Source organism: Panthera pardus, unplaced genomic scaffold, assembly GCF_024362965.1.
Source record: "Panthera pardus isolate Hobbes unplaced genomic scaffold, ASM2436296v1 HiC_scaffold_16, whole genome shotgun sequence".
Lineage (NCBI taxonomy): Eukaryota > Metazoa > Chordata > Mammalia > Carnivora > Felidae > Panthera > Panthera pardus.
In genome coordinates this window covers 12,357,145-12,377,442 of record NW_026526721.1, presented here as the reverse complement: position 1 = coordinate 12,377,442, position 20,298 = coordinate 12,357,145, and the positions used below count along the sequence as shown (strand labels likewise).

General features: G+C 39.4%; 1 protein-coding gene across 1 annotated transcript in view; it reads right to left on the bottom strand.

The window, feature by feature from the left end:
* Positions 1-20,298, bottom strand: part of PAXBP1 (PAX3 and PAX7 binding protein 1) — a 34,265-nt gene that overhangs the window by 9,271 nt on the left and 4,696 nt on the right. Inside the window, exons 3-15 of the mRNA XM_019420214.2 lie at positions 18,500-18,676; positions 16,870-17,091; positions 15,972-16,075; positions 14,771-14,988; positions 14,069-14,258; positions 10,053-10,176; positions 6,652-6,751; positions 6,449-6,564; positions 4,451-4,650; positions 3,237-3,381; positions 2,449-2,570; positions 1,342-1,418; positions 786-852 (exon numbers count right to left, since the gene is read on the bottom strand). Of these exons, the coding sequence (XP_019275759.2) occupies positions 786-852; positions 1,342-1,418; positions 2,449-2,570; positions 3,237-3,381; positions 4,451-4,650; positions 6,449-6,564; positions 6,652-6,751; positions 10,053-10,176; positions 14,069-14,258; positions 14,771-14,988; positions 15,972-16,075; positions 16,870-17,091; positions 18,500-18,676 (1,862 nt within the window). The remainder of the gene's footprint in view (positions 1-785; positions 853-1,341; positions 1,419-2,448; positions 2,571-3,236; positions 3,382-4,450; positions 4,651-6,448; positions 6,565-6,651; positions 6,752-10,052; positions 10,177-14,068; positions 14,259-14,770; positions 14,989-15,971; positions 16,076-16,869; positions 17,092-18,499; positions 18,677-20,298) is intronic.

The following is a 20,298-nucleotide window of genomic DNA, read 5'->3' as shown; positions in this document are numbered from 1 at the left end:
TGATTCTATTCATAAGACACCCTTACAAAGACAACCATAGGACAAGAAAAAGGAAGGGGTCGCCATGGTGCAGGGATGGTGTCAACTACAAAGGGGCATGGGAGATTCGGGGAGATGGCAGAAGTGTTACGCATCTTGATCTGGGTGGTGAATACATGTCTATATGTAAATGACAGTGCCTGTATCATCCGGACAGCTCATCTCCTCCCTAAGTCCAGCCCTCTTGGACTTGTCTCAGTTTTCCCAGTGTGTGCTGCTGTCTGTCATCTCAGTGCCAACTCCTATCACCTGAATACCACTTCCTCAGAGTGGTGGTGGAGGATCTTCTGTGACTCACTAGTCAAGGTTTCTATGCCTCTTGTCATATGCTCCCTTACTTCCTTGAATTTCTCCTTTCACGATTCATCGCACCTGAGATAATACTTGTCTACCACCAACTGTGCTAGATTACAAAAGCTCCACGAGCCTCCACTTCTAGCACATTCAGTGCTATTTTTCCCAACTCAGAAAAGTAACTGGTGTTCTCCTTGCTGAATAAATTAACTGTGGTTTAGCAAGGCAGTTTGCTGGCTGGCTTGGACCTTGCTTTCGAACTCAGAATGCATCTTCTCGTGTGGAAACATCAAACCCGAATAAACTTTTGGAACAAAACTAATTTAAAATGGAGTTTGGATATAGACATCGATCTAAGTCCATAGAGTTACTTAATCAAATACCAAATTACTTTTCAAAGTATAGGAGTCAAACAAAATCTGAAGTTTTCTGGAGAGCCCAGAGACACATACCTTAACTGAAGACCAAAACTGTCGTTGAAAAAACAAATAAGGCCCAGAATTTTTATTTTCCAAGACACTATGAAAAAAGAAACATGAGCAAACATATTGTAAGTGCTATCTGATTCCTAGAAAAGATTTCTACAAGTAAAATAGGTGAACAAAAGAATTAACTTTTCAAATTTCCAACTAACTATTCCAGAAGATGGTTTAAAAGAAAATGGAAATATATTTTGAGGCAGAAAGGGAGAACAAAAAGCATTACTTGCTTTATTCTGCTTAAGGGAACAATTTCTCCACTGAGCTAGTGTCTTTAGGCTGCAGATTTACACCAAACAGGTAAAGTTTATTTTTCAAGCTACCTTTAGTTTTTCTAGAATTTAAGAAACCTTCTCTGAAGATAACGGAGAAGATCATCTTTTTAAAACTTTTTTGTTTTTAAAGTAGGCTCCCTGCCCAACGTGGGGCTTAAACTGAGGACCCTGAGATTAAGAGTCACACACTCTAGTCACTAGCCAGCCAGGCACCCCCAATATTATCATCACCCTTAATGTTAAGAGTTACTTACTTTTTGGGATATAAGGGCATGAATACATCATCATCTAAAGTTCTCCTCATTCTTAGTAAAAGTGCTTTTAGGTATACCTAAAGAATTAAAAGCAGATCACACATTTTAAGAAGGGTTATGATAAAAGTTAAATTTTAAGAAATAAAAACAAGCCATATTCTAAAAATTTTTTTTTTCGACGTTTTTTATTTATTTTTGGGACAGAGAGAGACAGAGCATGAACGGGGGAGGGGCAGAGAGAGAGGGAGACACAGAATTGGAACAGGCTCCAGGCTCCGAGCCATCAGCCCAGAGCCTGACGCGGGGCTCGAACTCACGGACCGCGAGATCGTGACCTGGCTGAAGTCGGACGCTTAACCGACTGCGCCACCCAGGCGCCCCAAAACAAGCCATATTCTAAATCATAGGATCAAGTATTCAATTTCGAGTAAACCGTCTTCTCCAATTTTCTCCCTTCTCCCTGCAAGCGTTAAGGTCTTTAATACTCCCTACTCTTCATTTATCCCTCAACTACCAAGCAACGAAGCCACTTAGAAATCTACAAACCCTTCAAGTCTACCATATTACTCAGATTTAAGATCAGACACGTAATCTGGTTCTTCTCAAAATGAAGTCAGTGAAAACAAGATAAAGAGCACCTTTTCCGTGTCTAAATAGCACCTAAGAATGTCCAGAGGGATGGCGGCAATCTGAAGTTCGGAAACTAGTTATATAAACTACTATAAAACCTTGTGGTTTTATACGCTGCTCAATGTTTTAGCATTTTAATCATCAACTGTTACCCGTCCTAATAGTTTTACATTTTTCTTTTTCCATAAAAATGCAGTTTTTTTGATTAGTGGGGGGTGGGGCAGTGAGGAGAAGCAGAGAAGAGCACAGGTGGGAAGCTACCTGGACTAATGACATCACCTTGCCAGAGGGATTTAAAAGCTACAAACTGTGATCTCAAATTTTGTACATTTCAGGCCATAAAGGACCAGATGGCCTGAGGGAATCAGATTTTCTGGCAAGGCTTAGAACATAACCACTCACTCCCTCAACTCTTGCTCATTTTTGAAAGGAGAGGGGAGAAAAAAACCTTCCACTGATAATAAAGAATTAAATTACCTGTGTATTTTTGTTTTCTGCATTCACTACTGAAGGATATCCGTTTATTAATTTTAATGTAATCCCAACCATTCTTGAAGTCTGTGTTGTAGAAAAAGGGTCCCACATATTTTCAGCTATTACTATTAAGAGAAAAGTAAGGTGTTGAGATACAGAAGTAGATTGCAGCCGACTTAAATCTGCTGTCAAGCAGTCTTCAACTTACAAACGCCAACCCTGATTTATTTTTTCTCTCTCTAGAGTATAATAAGCCCCAGTCTTCTTTGTCCTCTTAACTGTGGGAACCCTGAAGATTAGGCACATGTGGGGAGGGCATAGATTCATTCTATTTTCTGCTGCTCGGTAATAATAAAGGGGAGGACTTCTAAATCCTAGATGTCCCAGCATCAAGAATTCCTAACCAAACTCGAATCTTATTTTTAATATTTTAAATAGGTTCCCATACCAATGATTCCTAATCTTTTTTTGAGAAATTGATAGAAGTAATGAAGTTGCTCCCAGGAAAATACAACCCATTCCCTGCCCTCAGACTATGTATTCAGGTTTGCTTCATTTTGCTTCTCTAAAATTCATCTATGAATCCATTACTGCCTCCAACGCCAGGCCTACCCCAAAGTGGTCTTCAACTACTCGGTTAAGAGACATCCACCCTTTAGCCTTCTCTGGGCCAGGTGGTTATTTTATCATTTGTAATTATTACTTCTACGAGGAAACACACTCTGGTTAAAATTCTTCAAGACAGATTTGAAAACCCAATGTGTTTAAATGTTCAATTGAGATATCCCTACCTGTTAGTTTAGGAAGAATCACCTTTTCCACAATTGTAGGCAACAGTGCAACATCTACATCATCTTTCTCTTGCTCTCGTTCTTCACAACCATAAAACAGCAAAGATTCAAACCACAGCATGTTTTCAAAGTCACGACATTTTGCCTAGAAAAAAACAATATTAAAAAGCTAAACACTTAAAACAGTTGCTGTTTCTGCTTCTAGCCATGATAAGAACAATAGGAAAAGGATTTAAGCTTCAGTCGTCAACAACTAAAAACTGAACAAAATCTATGAAACATCTATTTTCAGACACTGGACCACAGGCAGTACAGGACCGTGACCCCTGAAAACAGAATCAAACGAGTGAGCCCCTGGTGGGGGGTGCAGAGCAGTCTTGCTCAGTTGCGGAGGCAGGAACTAGAGTTCAGGGAGGCGGAGACGGCCAGAAGCTATGGGGTGGAGGAGGGAGCTACCCAGAAAAAGAACTCCAGAGCGCACACAAGTCCCCTTGAGCCTTTGCTGTATACCAAGGCACACGTGCACAGGGTGAAACTCCACAAGGTCCGGCGAAGAGCGACCGGGAGCTGGCGGCTGAATGGTTCCCAGAGCTCACAGTTTTTTCAGTTTCCAGGGTGTCAACCTCAGCCCTCTTTTCCCTACAGTTGACACATTCAACCCAGCCAATCTCATTCATGCCATGCCTCCGTCCCCATGCTGGGAACTTCCAAAACTCTTTCTTAAACAGGACCACTGAACACATATAGGCACTTCTCGTCTCCTCCCTTACGTACATCCCAGGCCGACAGGTCCTACTGATTCCACGTCCTAAACGTATCGGTTTGTCTTATCCTCCCAATTTTCCATGACCACCCAACTTAGTTCAGGTCATTTCACACCCTCCTCACTAATCTTTCCCACGAGGTTCTAAGTTTTTCTAGGAACAAAGGACCAAATTCTTAGTGTTCATTCACGTTCACATCCCAGTATCACTACATGCAACTTTAGCTGACCAAGAAAAGCACTGTATAGAACTTGAAAGTAATAAACAGCTCTCTTGAGAAGGAATAGAGATAAGAAACCATGACTCTACACCCAGCTGAATCTGTATTATAGCCCTGTGCCCTATCTCCCCTGAAAAGTATTTTGCTCCAACTTACATCTGTAGCTTTGAGATTAAAATTACCCAGGCATGGTGTTATATTGTTTTCTAACAGTGACACAAGCCACTCACCTCAAGAGGAGTCCAAGTGAGAAGCTGCAGCCGTATGAGGGGGTTGAACAGCTTTGGCAAACAAAGGCCGATATAAGCATCCTTATAGGACAGATAGTATTTTGAGCGCCATGCTTCAAATTGGGATTTAATGCAGTCGATTGAATAGAAACTTTCAAGGACGTCTTCAAAAACCTTGCTGGACTCTTTCGAAATGCGATCTAAAGACAACAATAACAACAAACAAAAACCCCAGAGAGAGCCGTAACTTACAATGTGGTAGGAAACTCAGAGTTCAGTACTTTCCACATTTTCTTTGTAGCCTGAGTATCAGTCAGGCTCATTAACAGAGGAATCATTAGTAATTGCAATTTAACAAAAGGGAGGAACGCAAGTTTAGGTTTTCGAATGTCTGTTCTGCAAACCAGAGTGCGGGCAGTCTTAGCTTTGCAGTTCCCAGATGTACCATTTCCTGTTCCTAGAGTTTAGTTAAATACCACCAGTCCCCCAACGAGTCAACCCCCATTTCAGTTACTACAGTAGATTAACCGTGAGTAACTGCGTGAAGTGCAAACTTTGCTCCAAGCTCTTCAGTCCACAATCACCGTATAAATATCAGAAGTGCATCACAATCAGTGAACGATCATTTTCACTTCTTTCAAGGCCTGTGGGTGACTGTGAGAACTGACATGGACAAGTATCAAAATGGATGCTAGACCTTTAGGTGGAAAGTGATTTGATGCTGCTGAAGACTTGGGAAAGGGGAATCTTTTAATGGTGAGACCGAACTGTGACAACCTAATTCTCAAGATGGATCTTAACATCACTAATAGCCGGACAATCTAATATCTGTCATCTCATATTGTGCAATACGCAGCAGCATCCTGTATGAAGTATTCTTGCCAAAACAAAAGCTTAACCTGAATCTAATCAAGTCTTCAGACCTAAATGCCAGTTTACATAGAAATTCGGTGAATCGAAAAACAAATTAATCCATGAGGAAACAAAATGTTGGAAATTCTGCAAGGTAAGTGACCTGGTGTCTTCAAAAACTTAATGTCTTAAACAAATAACAGGGGAGTGTATATGTGTAAGGTACTCATGGACATTCATTAATCCTAGGGAAAAAAATGGAACAACCAAATGCAGGGCATGAAATCTGGTGTGGTTCCCAGTTTGGAAAAGACACAACCACCCACAAAAACAGTCCCAAGAGTTTTATTTTGGGGGAGCTGCTACTAAATAAACACAATATTAAGAATTTTCAGTTAAACATGCTAAAGTGCTGAAAGGAAAGTATCATGATGTGTAGGCTATTTTCAAATGATTCAGCAACACACACACACACACACACACACACACACCCAAAGAATTAAGGCAAACTTGGTTTGGTAACAATTGTTGAATCCGGGTGATACGCACATGGGATCACTGTGCTATTCTTTCCAGTTTCTCTATGTTTAAACATATTCACTATAAAAAGGTGGGAGAAAAAGAAGCTTCTCTAACTAAATTCCAAATGGCCTACAGCCAACATAATTCCAAATAACCACAACCAATGGCAGGAAAGGAAGATTCTTCTAGAAATGCCTGGCACATAACAGTACTAACCACTCCCCTTGGGTTGAAATTATTCGGGACTCCCCAAATCAGGAGTTTCTTTCAGGGCTGAGTGTCCTACTGCCCAGCTCTGCCTCTCCAGGACAGGCTGCATTAGGGCTATCCTAGGATCTGACTTTTTTTTTTTTTTTTTGTCACTTAAAATTCTACAATTCTGGAGAGTAATATCGTTTTATTATGCAAGTACTAAATAAACTCCAAGGCAAGGTGTCACCACTAGTTTTGAGAATTCATCATGATATTCGGTTAATAAAAACGGGTGCCTATTTTTACAATTAAGAAAAAAGTGGCTGATTCTAACACAGAGGCCACAAAACTCCAAATCATCTCGTGGCAAAAACCACACCGAAGTAGAAACCAAACTGGCAATAAAACGTCATTTCCAAATAAATGTCTAACCTTTTTCCAGGTTGAAGTTCGTAATATCTGTGGACGTTTCTTCATCATCACTGGAAAGGCCTTCGAGGTGATCGGCCATCTTACCGGTCTGCTCTCTGGCTTGTCTACGACGAGTCCTAAATAACAAACAGCAAGTTCCCAAACCAGATACAAGAGGCTCCTCCCTTTGCAAACGAACCAACGGCAAACATTTTGAGAATTACCTCCTGGCCTCCCGTTCTGCAATCCTACGTTTTGCATGCTCTTGATACAGTGCCCGATCTCGCCCGAAGGAATCGAGATTTGGTGCCATCAGAGCTTTATCTGTAAAACAACAACAGTGACAATTAAAAGCCTTCCTTCAGCAATCTTGAGGAAAGAGTTTGCACAGAATAAGCCATAATGATAGACTGTTTGCTAATCTCAACAGCAGGCTTCCGCAGTAACTGGTAAACCAGATAGTTTTCTAGTTTAGAGCAAATCTCAGTATTACTCTGTGTTCCCATGAAAAGGAGTAGAAAAAATAAACAGAGAGTTCAACAACCCTATGTAAATACGACTGGGTTTAATCACTATTTTTGTATCTAAGTAACAGAACTAGTTGACGCTATCATGATGACCAAATAAATTAAAAACCAAAATTACCTGTGCAAAGAGAAAATTATAGATTACTTTTTTAAGGAAGGAATTAAGCATCACATGTCTAATGGTATGACAGAAAAGAAATCCTGGGTAGGAAGGATGAGAAAACAGCTTTGTTTCAGGAGTTTGAGAATTTATTCTATTTATTCTAATTCTGCTGTGTAGACATTCTCTACTACAATTTTTAGAACAAGGGCAGGATCAACATGGTAGACTGAAAACCGCATCTGAATAAGACTAACATACTTTCTCGAACACTCTTTCAAAGCAGAATTATTCCTTTTTTTTGCCTATTTTCTGTCTCTTTTTTTAACTTTCTAGGGCAATATTCTAGTTTAGCTTCCACCCTTCCAATTTAAATTTATTGATTTCAGTTACCATATTTTTAATTCCTAAGAGATGGCTCTTATTCTTACAATATTCCCATCTCTAGGGCACTTCCTACTATCTCTCGAAGGATATCCATTATATTTTAAATTTTCTTCTGATACCTGCATTATTTTTGTTTCCTCGGTCCCTTTGGTTCTATTGCTTGTGTTACCCTCTTTGTTGATCCTTAACTACCTGATGTGAAAGGAGACTGGAAGTTCTGTGGACAAAGGTGGGAGGTACCTCACAGAGGCATCTCCATCTGAACACCGGGGAGAAAGTCAACTTTCTCGTTGGGGGCTCCCAGATGTTAAGTGTCTCAGGCTTTCTCTGGACCCATTCTCTTACTCCAGTGAACAGTCCTCTAATCTCCTGCCCAGGGTAGAAGGAGGAGCGGGGGAAACATCTATCTGCAATAGTTCCCTCAATTCTACGTTTGTTTTATGAAGATACTCTGTAAAACACGGATGGTAACAGAAGCAGACAAGCTAAGGGATAAGATGTGGGAAAGTCATACATCAAATAAAAGACATCAATTTAAGGCTTTTGAATTTGTTTTCCCCTGATATCAGAGACGTGCCGCCAACAGCGGCAAAAGAAAACACCAACCCCCAAGTTAGCCCTCTGCTTCAGTGTATCCTATCTTAGACCCTACTATTTTTAAAAGTTGACTTTCTGGGTTACTCATTCATATTTCAAAATAGCTCTGATATTAGGAAGTATGTTCCAGAGTTCAGCAATTGTTAAGAAAGATGAACATGATAAACAAGAAAGATGCCCCTGTTCTACCTCAATCGTGAATTCACACACCAAAGGGGAATAGCTAAAGTCCCAAACTACAGAAATGATTCCTGTCTCTCTTCAAGAGGTCTCCTTCAGTAAAGAAATACCGTCAAGAATATTCACCACTATAACAAATATTTAAAATGTCTCTACATTCGTAGATTGTATATGACACTAAAGGAGATATGAGAGTCGATGACTCAAGTGATAGCCTCCTTCACTTCTCTAAGAACTATATGCCGTAATTGTGGTTAAGTGTCCACAAATCTCAACAGATGAATTGCAGGGATTTTTGTTTTAGCGTCCTATGTAATTTTCCTCAAACCTTTGACAATTAACGAATACTCGCCCCTAAGGTAGTATTTTTCGCTTTCTCATTACTTTTCAATTTCTTTCCGACTCTCAATCTAATCGACATACATCATTTAATCTTTACTTCTCATTCTATGTAAGTAAATAGCTCCAAGTTATAAAGAACAGATTACAGGGAGGAAAAGGTATCTGATAAAATGCACAGCTCATACAAACCATTTAACTTAAAAAAGGAATTACTTCCCTTCATAGGTCTAATGGTTACCTGTAATCTGCCCCAGAAATCTGGTTCTGTCTGGATCAAAAGTGATCTGGAAGGGCTGCATTAGTCATCTAGGTGCCCGATATGGCAATAATCCAATTTAAGTTTGTGTGGCAAAAAAAGAAAGGTCAAAGCTCTGAGGGCCGTAATACCACCTCTTTCCAATGCTCTAAAACCCATTCCACACACAAGATGTTTTCTCAGGGATCCAACATCTAATTTAGAGGACCCCCTGTATGACGAGGTATTGTTTTCAGAAAGAACGACACTAGGGCCCTTCACACTTGCATCACCTGGAGTGGTTGTTCAACATGAGGATACGGTCACCATCCAAGACCTAGCAAAAACCTCTGGGGATAGGACCAAGAAACCTGCATTCTAAATTAATACCCCGGGTAATTCTGATTCACACTTCTGTTCAGAACTGCTGGCGTAGGGAACAAAGAGATGATAAAAAGAAGCTACAAGAAATCCATGCTAGGACAATTCCTCTTAGAGTACCCAAGAATATGGAGCACAATGGAAATATGGAATTAAAAGCTTTAACACATCTGGTTAAAGAACCTCAGCTAAGCTATTTAATAAGAGCTTTCTGATTAATTTTGGTTTTTCATAACACATATTATAATGAAAGGAATATAAACTGAATTTCTAAACTTTTACATTAAAATTTCAAAAACTGTAGCCATCAAATGACTTACTAAAAAACCCACTATAAAAGGCAAGCTAGAGAACAAAAAACTTTGCTTTTCTCTGAGGCATGAAGTACAAAAATCCCCTAATCTTGGAGTGGTATTATCTGTTATGTAATTAGAACCCCTTCTCTCCTCTTCAGAATCTCCCGGTCCCTGAACCCAGAATCTTTCCAACAGCATTTGTATCAGTGTTGTGACCAGGATGAAATGGGGGGAAAGATCAATTAGAGCCAAATGATAGTTGTTTTAAGATAAAATATTGATGTCTTCTCTATCCTCTAAAGAATGAAAAAATAGGTTCAAAGAAGAGTAAGATTGATAGAAAATCAGTGCATGTTTTTGAGCTCCTTTGTGAAGCTGTATTTTCTTAAACACAATCCAAGTACATGCTGTTAAGTTTTAGAACTACCTGACACAAGAGTAAGGAAATGTGTTTGTTTAAAAAAAAAAAAAAAAAAAAAAAAAAAAAAAAAAGCTAAATAAGCTCTCTAATTTTCAATTAGGCTGCACTAGGTAAACAAGGTTGTTTAATGAATAATAAAAACCTTCAAGATGGACTGACTTGAATGGCTTGAAAACTCCGAAGATTCATCTTTAATATCATCTTGTCGTCTTTGGACAAGGCGGGAAGCTCGCTGTTTGTACAGCTGATGTATTGCTGATTCAAGTTCATTAATCAGTGGCACCTGTAAAAATACAACACACTCCGTAACACCAAACTCTTCAGTTGCTTACGTATCTGAGGGTTCCATTCTATTTCCGGATTTCTGAAAAAGTACCCTCTATGGACAGAATAATCATGAACTCCCAATGGGACGCAAATAGCAATTCAGTATTACGAAGTTTAGGAACCATCTCTTCTTTTAATCCATACATAGGGCTACAATGTCCGGTGCCTAGTTATTGGAGTAAAAGTTTGGTTAGGAAACTTAACGCTTCAGTATTAGTAAAGAGAGCAAGTAAAGAAATGTCAAAATCGTAGTGCTTTTCTTTCAGAATAAAGTACTTGCAAGTCTTTTAAAGTCCATTTTTGATTTTCAGCAGCATCATCTACCTCAGAAGTTTTGTAGCTTAAAACAAACCACTCTTGCTACGCAATACTAAAAAAAACGCCAGGGCTCCACGAGCAGGTAAGAGCGGGAGTCTGCGCGCTGCCCAATTCTGGACGCTTAAACTGCTCCGCCACTCATGTGCGCCAAGTACCTTACGGTAATGTCACACCACATCGCAGCCTGATGACACGTTCTTAAATGCGAACCGCATCCACTTACGTTAGTAAGGCAGATAAAACTTCTAGCCTTCAGTAACCTAAAGTCAGTATCTCAAAGCCAGAAAGCTCTTCCTATTAAATGTATTTTCCCATACTTTGTCATAAAATAATAAAATTCCTCACATGAATTATCAGTTTACAAAGTCCATGCATTTTTCCAGGTTCATATCCACAGCTAAGCATTCACTTGGTTCACACACAGTACAAAAGACTTACGGGATGAAACCTAACTTAAAAAGAAAAAACAAAACTTTCTCTTTATCAATATCTTACATTATAACCAAACGCTATGAAACTTTCACAAAACACTAATGACCACTACACATACCTGAGGAAACCAGAAATTCTAGTTTCCTGACGGTTAGTGCAAATGGAAAACACATTATTTAGAGTTTGGGAACACTGGCACCAAGTGTGACAGCAGCTTCCTGAACTGAACAGACTGCAAATGGAAAATAAAAAAAAAAGGCAGGTGGAATTCAAAGATGTCTGTAATAAAAGCACTTTTATACACTGGCATGATTCCATTGCCAAGGCAGCAAATGCTCCCAGACGATGGAGTTATTTTAATCTCAAATAGGCCACACCATGGACAACAAGGTCCCCAGATCTGCACCGATTATCTTAGACAACTGAGCCCGCGGACTCGATCTTTAAAATGTACGAGGAGTAATTTTTTTAAGGCAGTCAGTGCTGTATTCCTGTGACTTGCACTTCCCACCCCCTTACGTCTTCACCCCACACAGGACGGAAGACACAGGTGCCTGTGCACCTAAGGTGCGCTGTGTCCCGGGGACTGTCGCCACTCCCGTAGCGTGACAGCGACACACCCCAGGTGGCATCCGACAGCATTTAATTATTCAATTTGTAGTTAAAATTCCGATAATGCAATTTTTCCGTTTAGGTCATTAGAGTGCTTTTCAACAAAGCCGAGAAAATTCTGAGAATAAAAACTTCAAGACGCGTTTTCAGCTCTTTCAGGTTTCTTAACGATATCGATTTGTCTCAAGAGTATGCACCATGACAATTTCTTTACCCTCTCCAAACTCAAAACTGTTCTTGACTATTATGATTTCAAGACCAAATTTAAGGCGAAGAACACAAGGAAGGGGACTATAGGGAAACAAAACGATGGAAAGTTAAAATGATTTTCAAATAATTTAAAAAACCTAAGTTCAAACTACTTAAACTTTTAGAACGAAACAGAAAAAAAACAAACCGATGTTTATCTTTCTATGGCCTTACCCTGAAACGAACTTTTATAGTATAACTAAAATGCAATTCAAATGTGTCTAATTATTCCTAAACATTTCCAAGGTGACAATTTACGACAGTAACTCAGCAGCAACCTCTTAATAAAACTCCATGCATATGAAAATGTCAAAATGAAATAAAATACTCATCCTTCAAAGAAAGGATCATCTGCCTCTGTTTTAATGAAAATGTAGTCACTACAGGGGCGCCTGGGTGTCTCAGTCGGTAAAGTGTCCGACTTCGGCTCAGGTCATGATCTCACAGTTCATGGGTTTGAGCCCCGCAGCAGGCTCTGGGCTACAGCTCAGAGCCTGGAGGCTGCTTTGGATTCCGTGTCTCCCTCTCTTTCTGTCCCTCCCCCGCTCATACAAGACTTAAGATCTTCTCCAAAAACATTGATCTAAGTGACTCTGTGACACCATACAAGCACACTCTGAAGTCGACTTCTCTAGGAACATAGTGATTGAAATCAATCAATAGTCTCCAGCTAACCGTTTTTAAAATAGTAAGCGATTGAAAACTGTATGAACTAGACGTCCTAGTAGTCTCTTTAATGCAAAAATAGGATCATCTAGTTTATCATATTACCGTCAACTTTTCGGAGTTAAGTCTACAGTTACAAGTATGTAAGTTTACTGAAGTAAATTAAATTCTACGGCAAAGGTTCCAATACTTCAAGAAAAAACTCCACAGGGACAAGCGTCACTTACATAGTATGGTGCGTAAGCGTCACTTACAAAGACAATGACCCTTCTTCTAGTCACAGAGGGTTATGACAACAGCTTCCATTATGCCCGCTGGGCTCAAAAGGCCTTGATCGGTGGGAAGGACACAACCGCCAGCTGACACCCGAGTCCACTTCCTGCCTTGACTCTAGCCCCCTGCAGCGTCAAACCTGTTTCTTTCCCACCCTCATACTTGTTGCCCTAAGCCAGTGATCTGCCACAAGGGATATCATAGCTCAGACTATAGCTGCTTCTTCAGAAATCAGGTGGTAAGACAAGAACATGACAAATCCTACAGACAAGGCTTGGTGAAGGCTCTTGGGCTGCATCTGACCATAGACTGGCTACAACCCTTAAGATCCATTAGGAAGACAGTCTAGAGCCGTTCTCTGGTGACCTTTGGCTTTCATAGATTGAGGTCATCAACAGAGACAATAAAAACTTAAGATACTCCTTTAAACGTACTATGCTTACGGATTCTATGCTAAACCACACAGCCAAGAAAAAGGGAAAAGTGTGCCCTCTAATCCTGCATCACTTGAAAGCTGAGACACAGGATATTCAAAGACTATATTTTTTTTTTTCAAAGATAAAGTCACAAAGTCTACAAATACTTATAAACCAATGCCTCAGGTATATTTACCTTAAAAAAAGAAAAGTCAACTAAGAGTTCGTTTGAGAAGGGGATCCTGTGTGCAGTGAATTTTAAAAATGCAAATAAATGGTATACTAAAATGCAAAAAACTATGCCAAGTGACTGGCATACTGGAAAAAAAAAAAAAAAAAAAGAACTTGGAAGAAATGAGACCTTCAAAGAAATTATGACCAATGAATGGTTTCTGAAATTGATGAAGCATAGGCTTATTTAGATGAAAACTATCAGCAGCCATGGTGACCAACTTTTAGAGTTAAAAAAAAAAAAACTAATAAAATTTTGTAACTTTATACACATTTGGAATTACTTGTGGAAACAGTTTAAAGGTAAGTTTAGACCGGAACCATACCAAAGAAAATTCCATCAGATGAGTCCCTTATATTCTAATAATTCAGGGCAGGCCAATAATATACCACTGTGTTAAAGAGGACTTGCCAAAGTCTTATTTAAATCTGCTTTATCTTTTTTGTTGTTGTTTTCAACAAAGCCATTATGCCGCCCCCAAGACAGAATGCCGCTAATGAAGTGAGGAAAATGAAGCATGGCTTTTCATCACTTCTAGAGTTGAACTCAGTGGATACTTTCTGAGAAATACAAGAAATGATCTACACAAGGCCGTCTAGACCTCCCTAATTTTGCCTTAGTCAAAGAGATTAATATTTTTGCATTCTTACCTTTTCACTGAAACACTCAAGCAAGTCTTGGACATACCCTCGCATTTCTTGCAAAAACTTATACCGTTCACCAACACCCCCAGAAGACCCTTCTAATCTCTCAATAGCCCTGGTGGCGTCCACTCGGCTTTGCAGGTGTTTCTCATGCTGCTGTCGATTCGTTTTGTGCAGTTCTTTCACGGAGTCCAACCTTAAGAACACAAAAGGATAAATATAACACATTTACATCCAAAAGTCTACGCCGTCAGGACTCTTGCAATATTATAATAATGCATTTAGTTCCACTATTAAGATACAAAAATGCTTGGAGTGGCATCTTTTCATCTGCACGGCTTTTTTCTCAAAAAAGCAAAAACAAAAAGGCAGTTTACAGACTTCACATCAAGTTATTTGGTGGGCTAACCAAAATCTGTTTCGCTTTTCCCCCCATATCTTGACTACACTTTTTCAGAGTCCAAGAGGTACAAACTCAGAACTGTCTTCAACAAGATCATGGAGTGGCATTTTTATAACTTTTCGAGGCTTCCACAGAAGTAATCCGAGAAGGGAGCAGAACAAAGTATGAAGTCATCTTCTGTTTAGCTTTTGAAGATGGGCCAGTGAATCTTCTTTGCCGACATTCTGCATCTGCTACCCCAGACTACATGTTGCCTGAGGGAACTGAAAGCTAGGACAGGTCTTTAAGAAGTTGATCTGCCCTACCTGTCTTTAAGCTGTTTCTTTACCAAATCAATAGTAACGGGAGTCATCTCATTACTGGGAGTTTTGAAAGGGACTGTATTATCTGTTTTTTGAGATTTGGCATCAGATGATCCATAGGCAGTGTAACTATAAGGAATGCCATAGGATGAGCCATAAGGTATCGTCTGGTAAGTGTTCTGGTAGTACATATTCACTTCAGTGGGCTGGCTTGCTTGAACCTAGAAAAGAAATGGGATATATATGAAAACCAGCAGTTAATCATGACTTTGAGATTAAAAAGCACAAACTGCAAAAATATCCACCATTTTCCAAACAGTGTGTTAATTGAAATAAGTAACTGCAAAGTTCTTCAAAATCAAGTAAAAGTAGGGCAGGATGAACATTCTAACTCGTATGGGACTATTGAATTCATTTCTAATAATTTTTGGGAAAACAGAATATCATAGAAGTTTGGGTAGGAAGGGACATAAAAAAATAATCCAAAGCCATCACGTTATCAATGGAAGAGAATAAATGACTTGCTACAGTTAGAAAACAAAGACAAGCAAAGACTAGAAACCGCCATCTAAGTACCCTATTTTCTTAACATAACCCAAACGCATGCAAAACACTAGCAACAAAAACAGTTTACATTTATGGATCACTTCCACTGTCCTACTTAATTCAATAAAACTTGTTTTAACTACTGACGAAGAGATTTTTCATCAAAGTTTCTGAATTAAGTTTTCACACTACGAGAAGGGAAATCCATCTTCCACAAAATAATTTTTAAAGTCCGAAAGCAATAAGCTATACAGGAAAGAAAGATTTTATCTAAACAGTGGTTCTCAAAGTCAGCGTGTGCCAGGATGACCCGAGCATGGTGGCTGGGCCCCCAACCCAGTCTCTCATTCACTAGGTCTCAAGAGGGTGAACATTTGCCATTTCTAACAAGCCCCCAGCGGATGCTGATGCTGCTGGTTGAAGGACCACTCGGAGAAACACTGATCTAAGAAACCATCACTCTGTTAAGTTGCAAAGGATAACAACAGTTTCTTTCTTCTAAAAGCTTATCAAACATGTAACTGCACGTAATTTTCTTCATTATGTTAGTTGGATGAACGACAAAGACTCAATTCAGTATCTTTGTGATTTCACAAAACAGGCACAAAAGGTTTCTTGTGTACTTTCTATTTTTGAAGTTTAACCTTTTAGTTCTTACCTGAGGGATATTGATTCCTTTTCTTATCTGCTCCTGCTCCCATCGGCTGAGTTCTTCATCTTGTTCTCCAGTTACTAGAGCATCATCATCACTCCCCTCAATGCCTGTAGCCACAGCAGTGAGGAAAATTAAATACCAGAAAAGCAGAGAGGGAAGAGATGCTATCCTGACACTTCACAAAAATTAAGCCAAACAATTGGTATTAACTCAGTTTTATTAAAATGTTGATTACGATCTCTTCTCCTCTGATGCCCCTTGCTTGTCTTAGACACAGCATCCCTTGAAGCAGAAGGCATTACGCAGTAGTTACACCCGAGGAAGGTTTCCTAATCTCTGTGAGCTTGACGTCAAATCAACAAAGGGAAGAACAGAACGTAAAGGCCTCTAAAGAATGCGAGGCTGGGGGCGCCTGGGTGGCTCAGTCGGTTGGGCATCCGACTTCGGCTCAGGTCATGATCTTGCAGTCCATGAGTTCGAGCCCCGCATCAGGCTCTGGGCTGACAGCTCAGAGCCTGGAGCCTGTTTCGGATTCTGTGTCTCCCTCTCTCTCTGACCCTCCCCTGCTCATGCTCTGTCTCTCTCTGTCTCAAAAATAAATAAATGTTAAAAAAAAAAAAAATTTTTTTAATAAAAAAAAAGAATGCGAGGCTGATTATATAAATGTATGCATGTAAAGTGCTTAACACGATACTGGCCACACAGGACGTGCTCAATAAACATGAGCTATCATAGTCATGCTACAGTTTTCAAAAAATTCCAATAAGACCCTGGTACCCAAGCAGAAAGGGTCCTCAACCACTAGACATTGCTAAGGAAATGTGGGTACTTTTAATCTGAATACAGTATCAAATATATAACATAATGCAACAGGCTTACTATACTATTGAAATCAAGTTACCTATTTCCTCGGCAATTTTTTGTCTCTGTGACTTTTCTTTCACAGAAAAAACTATGCGACGTTTCTCATCATCGTCTTCATCATCGCTGGCATCGTTCTCATCTTCTCTAACAAGGCGGCCTTTCCCAGGCTCGCTGTCATGAGGAGTGAAATCTCCTAATTCTCGGGCCATTTGACGCTTTTTCCTTGCAGCATGTATAAAAGCTGCATCTGGAATTTCTCCTGGAAACAAGTGGTAAGAATTGTAAAATATGCCGGTATTAGGGTATGAAGTTTCTATTTTTGTGAAAATATAAAGGGTATGGGGCGCCTGGATGGCTCTGCCAGTTAAGCGCTGACTTCAGCTCAGGTCATGATCTCACAGTTTGTGAGTTCAAGCCCTGCACAGGGCTCTGTGCTGACAGCTCGGAACCTGGAGCCAGCTTCTGATTCTGTGTCTCCCTCTCTCTTTCTCTCTCTCCCCCTCCACCGCTCATGCTCTGTCTCTCTCAAAAATAAATAAGCATTTAAAAAAAAATTAAAAAAATAAAAAGAAAATATTCAGGGTAAAATAACCTCACCAAGAGAGCCATGTCATAGTGATGTTCTAACGTTAGTTGCTGGTACCCCTTTCCCCAACTGTGCCTGTAACCCAACTGATTTCTTTTTAATTTAGCTTAAACGGAAACCTAAAGTCACTAAATGTACATATATATATATAAATTATATACTGGCAATATGCATGGGGGGAAGATCCACCACCACAGCTTTGTTTTAACTGTAATTTTTTCATTTTTACGAAATAGGCAAAAGTAATCAAATCCTATTACTAAAATAGAAAGCAGATAAGTTTAAAAAGTTGCCCACAAGCTCACCTTAAAAAACTATTAGATTTATAGTATATTTCTCTTGCATATAGTTTCCAGGTCACCTGTAAGCATACTGAATATATAATTCTGTACTTTTTTTTGATATTAAAACACAGTAAGTTTTTTTCCATGTTGTTGTTTGGCAAAGCATAATTTTTAACAGCTTAACAATATTCACTACACAGATAAAGCATAATCTACTACCTAACTGACCTTTCACCTCCAGTAAAAATTAACGCCTTGTCACCTGTCTAATGTTATTTTAATATGTATGTAACATCCCATCATGTAAATGTACCTTAACTTACTAAGCTGTTCCTCTCCTGCTAGACATTTTTTCTAAGCACTTTTTTACTCAAAAGCCTATTACCCAGGAAACAGATTTGCCAACTATTTCCTACAAAAAAGTAAAAAGGAAGAAAGTGTGGGCATAAAACTAACTGCAATGAGTTTTGCTTTTAGCAGCACTTCTAAAAAAGTTAGTCTTAATCTGAAATACTTAAAAAAAAAACAAAAAACAAAAAAAAAAAACAACTTGAGTACCATTTATCCATTTACTTGAAGTCCCACACTGGCTTTGGATAACAAAAGTGCCTGACAACGAGCTTGGAAAACTGGCAAGTTTCTACTTCTGTCACTTTATTTGCCAAAGGAAACACCTTGGCTGCAAATGGGGATGTCACAAGAAACACCACGTAGCTAACCCCTTCCTTGACCATCTTTACACATGGCCCATTCTTGAGGGCCTCCTTCATTTCTGAGAAGTATCTGCAAGCACACACCTGGGCGGAGAACATTCAAAGAAGATAAAGCATTTGAAAAAGCTCCACCAGCTTTTGGCTTTTCTTCCTCCTTCTCACTTTCCATGTCCATTTCATCTTCACCGTGTTCACTGATGATAACTCCGTCTTCTTGACTGGTGTCCTTAATGTGTCCTGTTTTGTCCAAGGGTGGTTCGCCTACATTTTTGAGAAAAGTAATTAAAATTTTAAATAAAATGCATAAATTGAGAAGGCACTTTTTATTCGTTTATAGGCTCACTTTGAACTGTTTTAATCGTTTATTAAAAAAACCCACTGATTGTATGAAAATGAAATATCCAACAACAGGCATTAACTGTGAAATAAAAATAATATAGGGGTCACAAGGATGCATCGGAGGCCCTACTCAATTCTATCTTGAGTTAATCTCATCAAAATTTTACTAACTCATCAAAATTAACTGTTTCTTCCTCTAACCTCCCATTGGTCACTGCTCATACCTCTTTAAACATCATTTCATTAAACCCTAAGCCCATCTGAGGCAGCTTTCTATGAAGAACAAATGCTTAGGGACCAAATAAACCTCTCTGTAATGAATACTTTAGGATCATCTTCTTAGTTCATAACCATTTGTCACCCATCACCTGACGGGGTGAGACCCAAAAGTCCTATTTACACAATGTAACTGTGATCCCATTGCCATGACTGAATGTTCAAGATTGGATCTGTGACCGAAGCAGAGACAACCTTATTGTCTTTCTGGGAATCTGGAACTGAGACAGAGAGACAAGTCAGAGACTGGGTAGCACTAAAAACAACCTAAACCAGTAAGGGAGTGGCAGAGTGGCCATATTCTGCCGTATGGACAGAGGAGAGAACTCTCTAATTCGGTGCTAATGCTCAGGCCATTCGTAAGACCACTTGCAAGACTGCTTCCTGCAACCGCGTTCCAGGAGGCACCACTCACCACGCTTAACTTTACAGAGGTTTATTTTGCTTTTAACTCAATAGTCCCACTGTACCATCAGTCCCAGGCAAAAATCACAGAAATCAGAGTGTTAATCTTTACCTTAAAACACTGAACCTGGCACACAAGAGGCACAATGACTATAATGAAATAGTAAAAGCTTATTCTAAATATTTATTCTAAATATTCTAAATGTTTGTACTGTTTCCCTAGCATGGTCCCCTCCTAAAAACTGTTTCAAAAATTCTATTCTTCTCAAGCCATATCCTACTCCCCTAAATAAGAATCTCAGGAATACCACTCCTTCATACACACACTTTTGACTAAAATTTAGGTCACTGTTTAAGGCTCTTTAGTTGTTTCATTTACCATCCTGCCTCATTAGCCACAGCCTTCCTTCTGAAGTGCATTCTGATGCTCGAGATGAAAAGTCCACTCTATCAGATGGATATGGTTACATGGGAGTCAAACACTAACCAAATTTCGTTCTACTGTAAACCCACACTAAATCAGTGGCTTTTAATAGAACCAAAAGGTCTACTAGATCAGATACATTCAGAATGATTTCTGCAGATTCTAAAAGACAGAGCAAACACAAATTATGACTGAACACATACAAGTGCAAAACATGGTGACAGTGGGATTGTTGTTAGTGGTCGCACATTATCCTTCCAGATGTCTTTGTAAAAAGAGATACCAAGTAACCTTCTAGGCTCCTCTTGTACTCTCAATTTCTTCTACAACCACATCAGGAAACTTGCTCTCACATTCTCTTTACCTTGAACTTGACGAGGCTCTCTCTCTCCTTTCTTCTACATAGACACAGGTTTCTTGCTATCAAAGAACTTTTCCT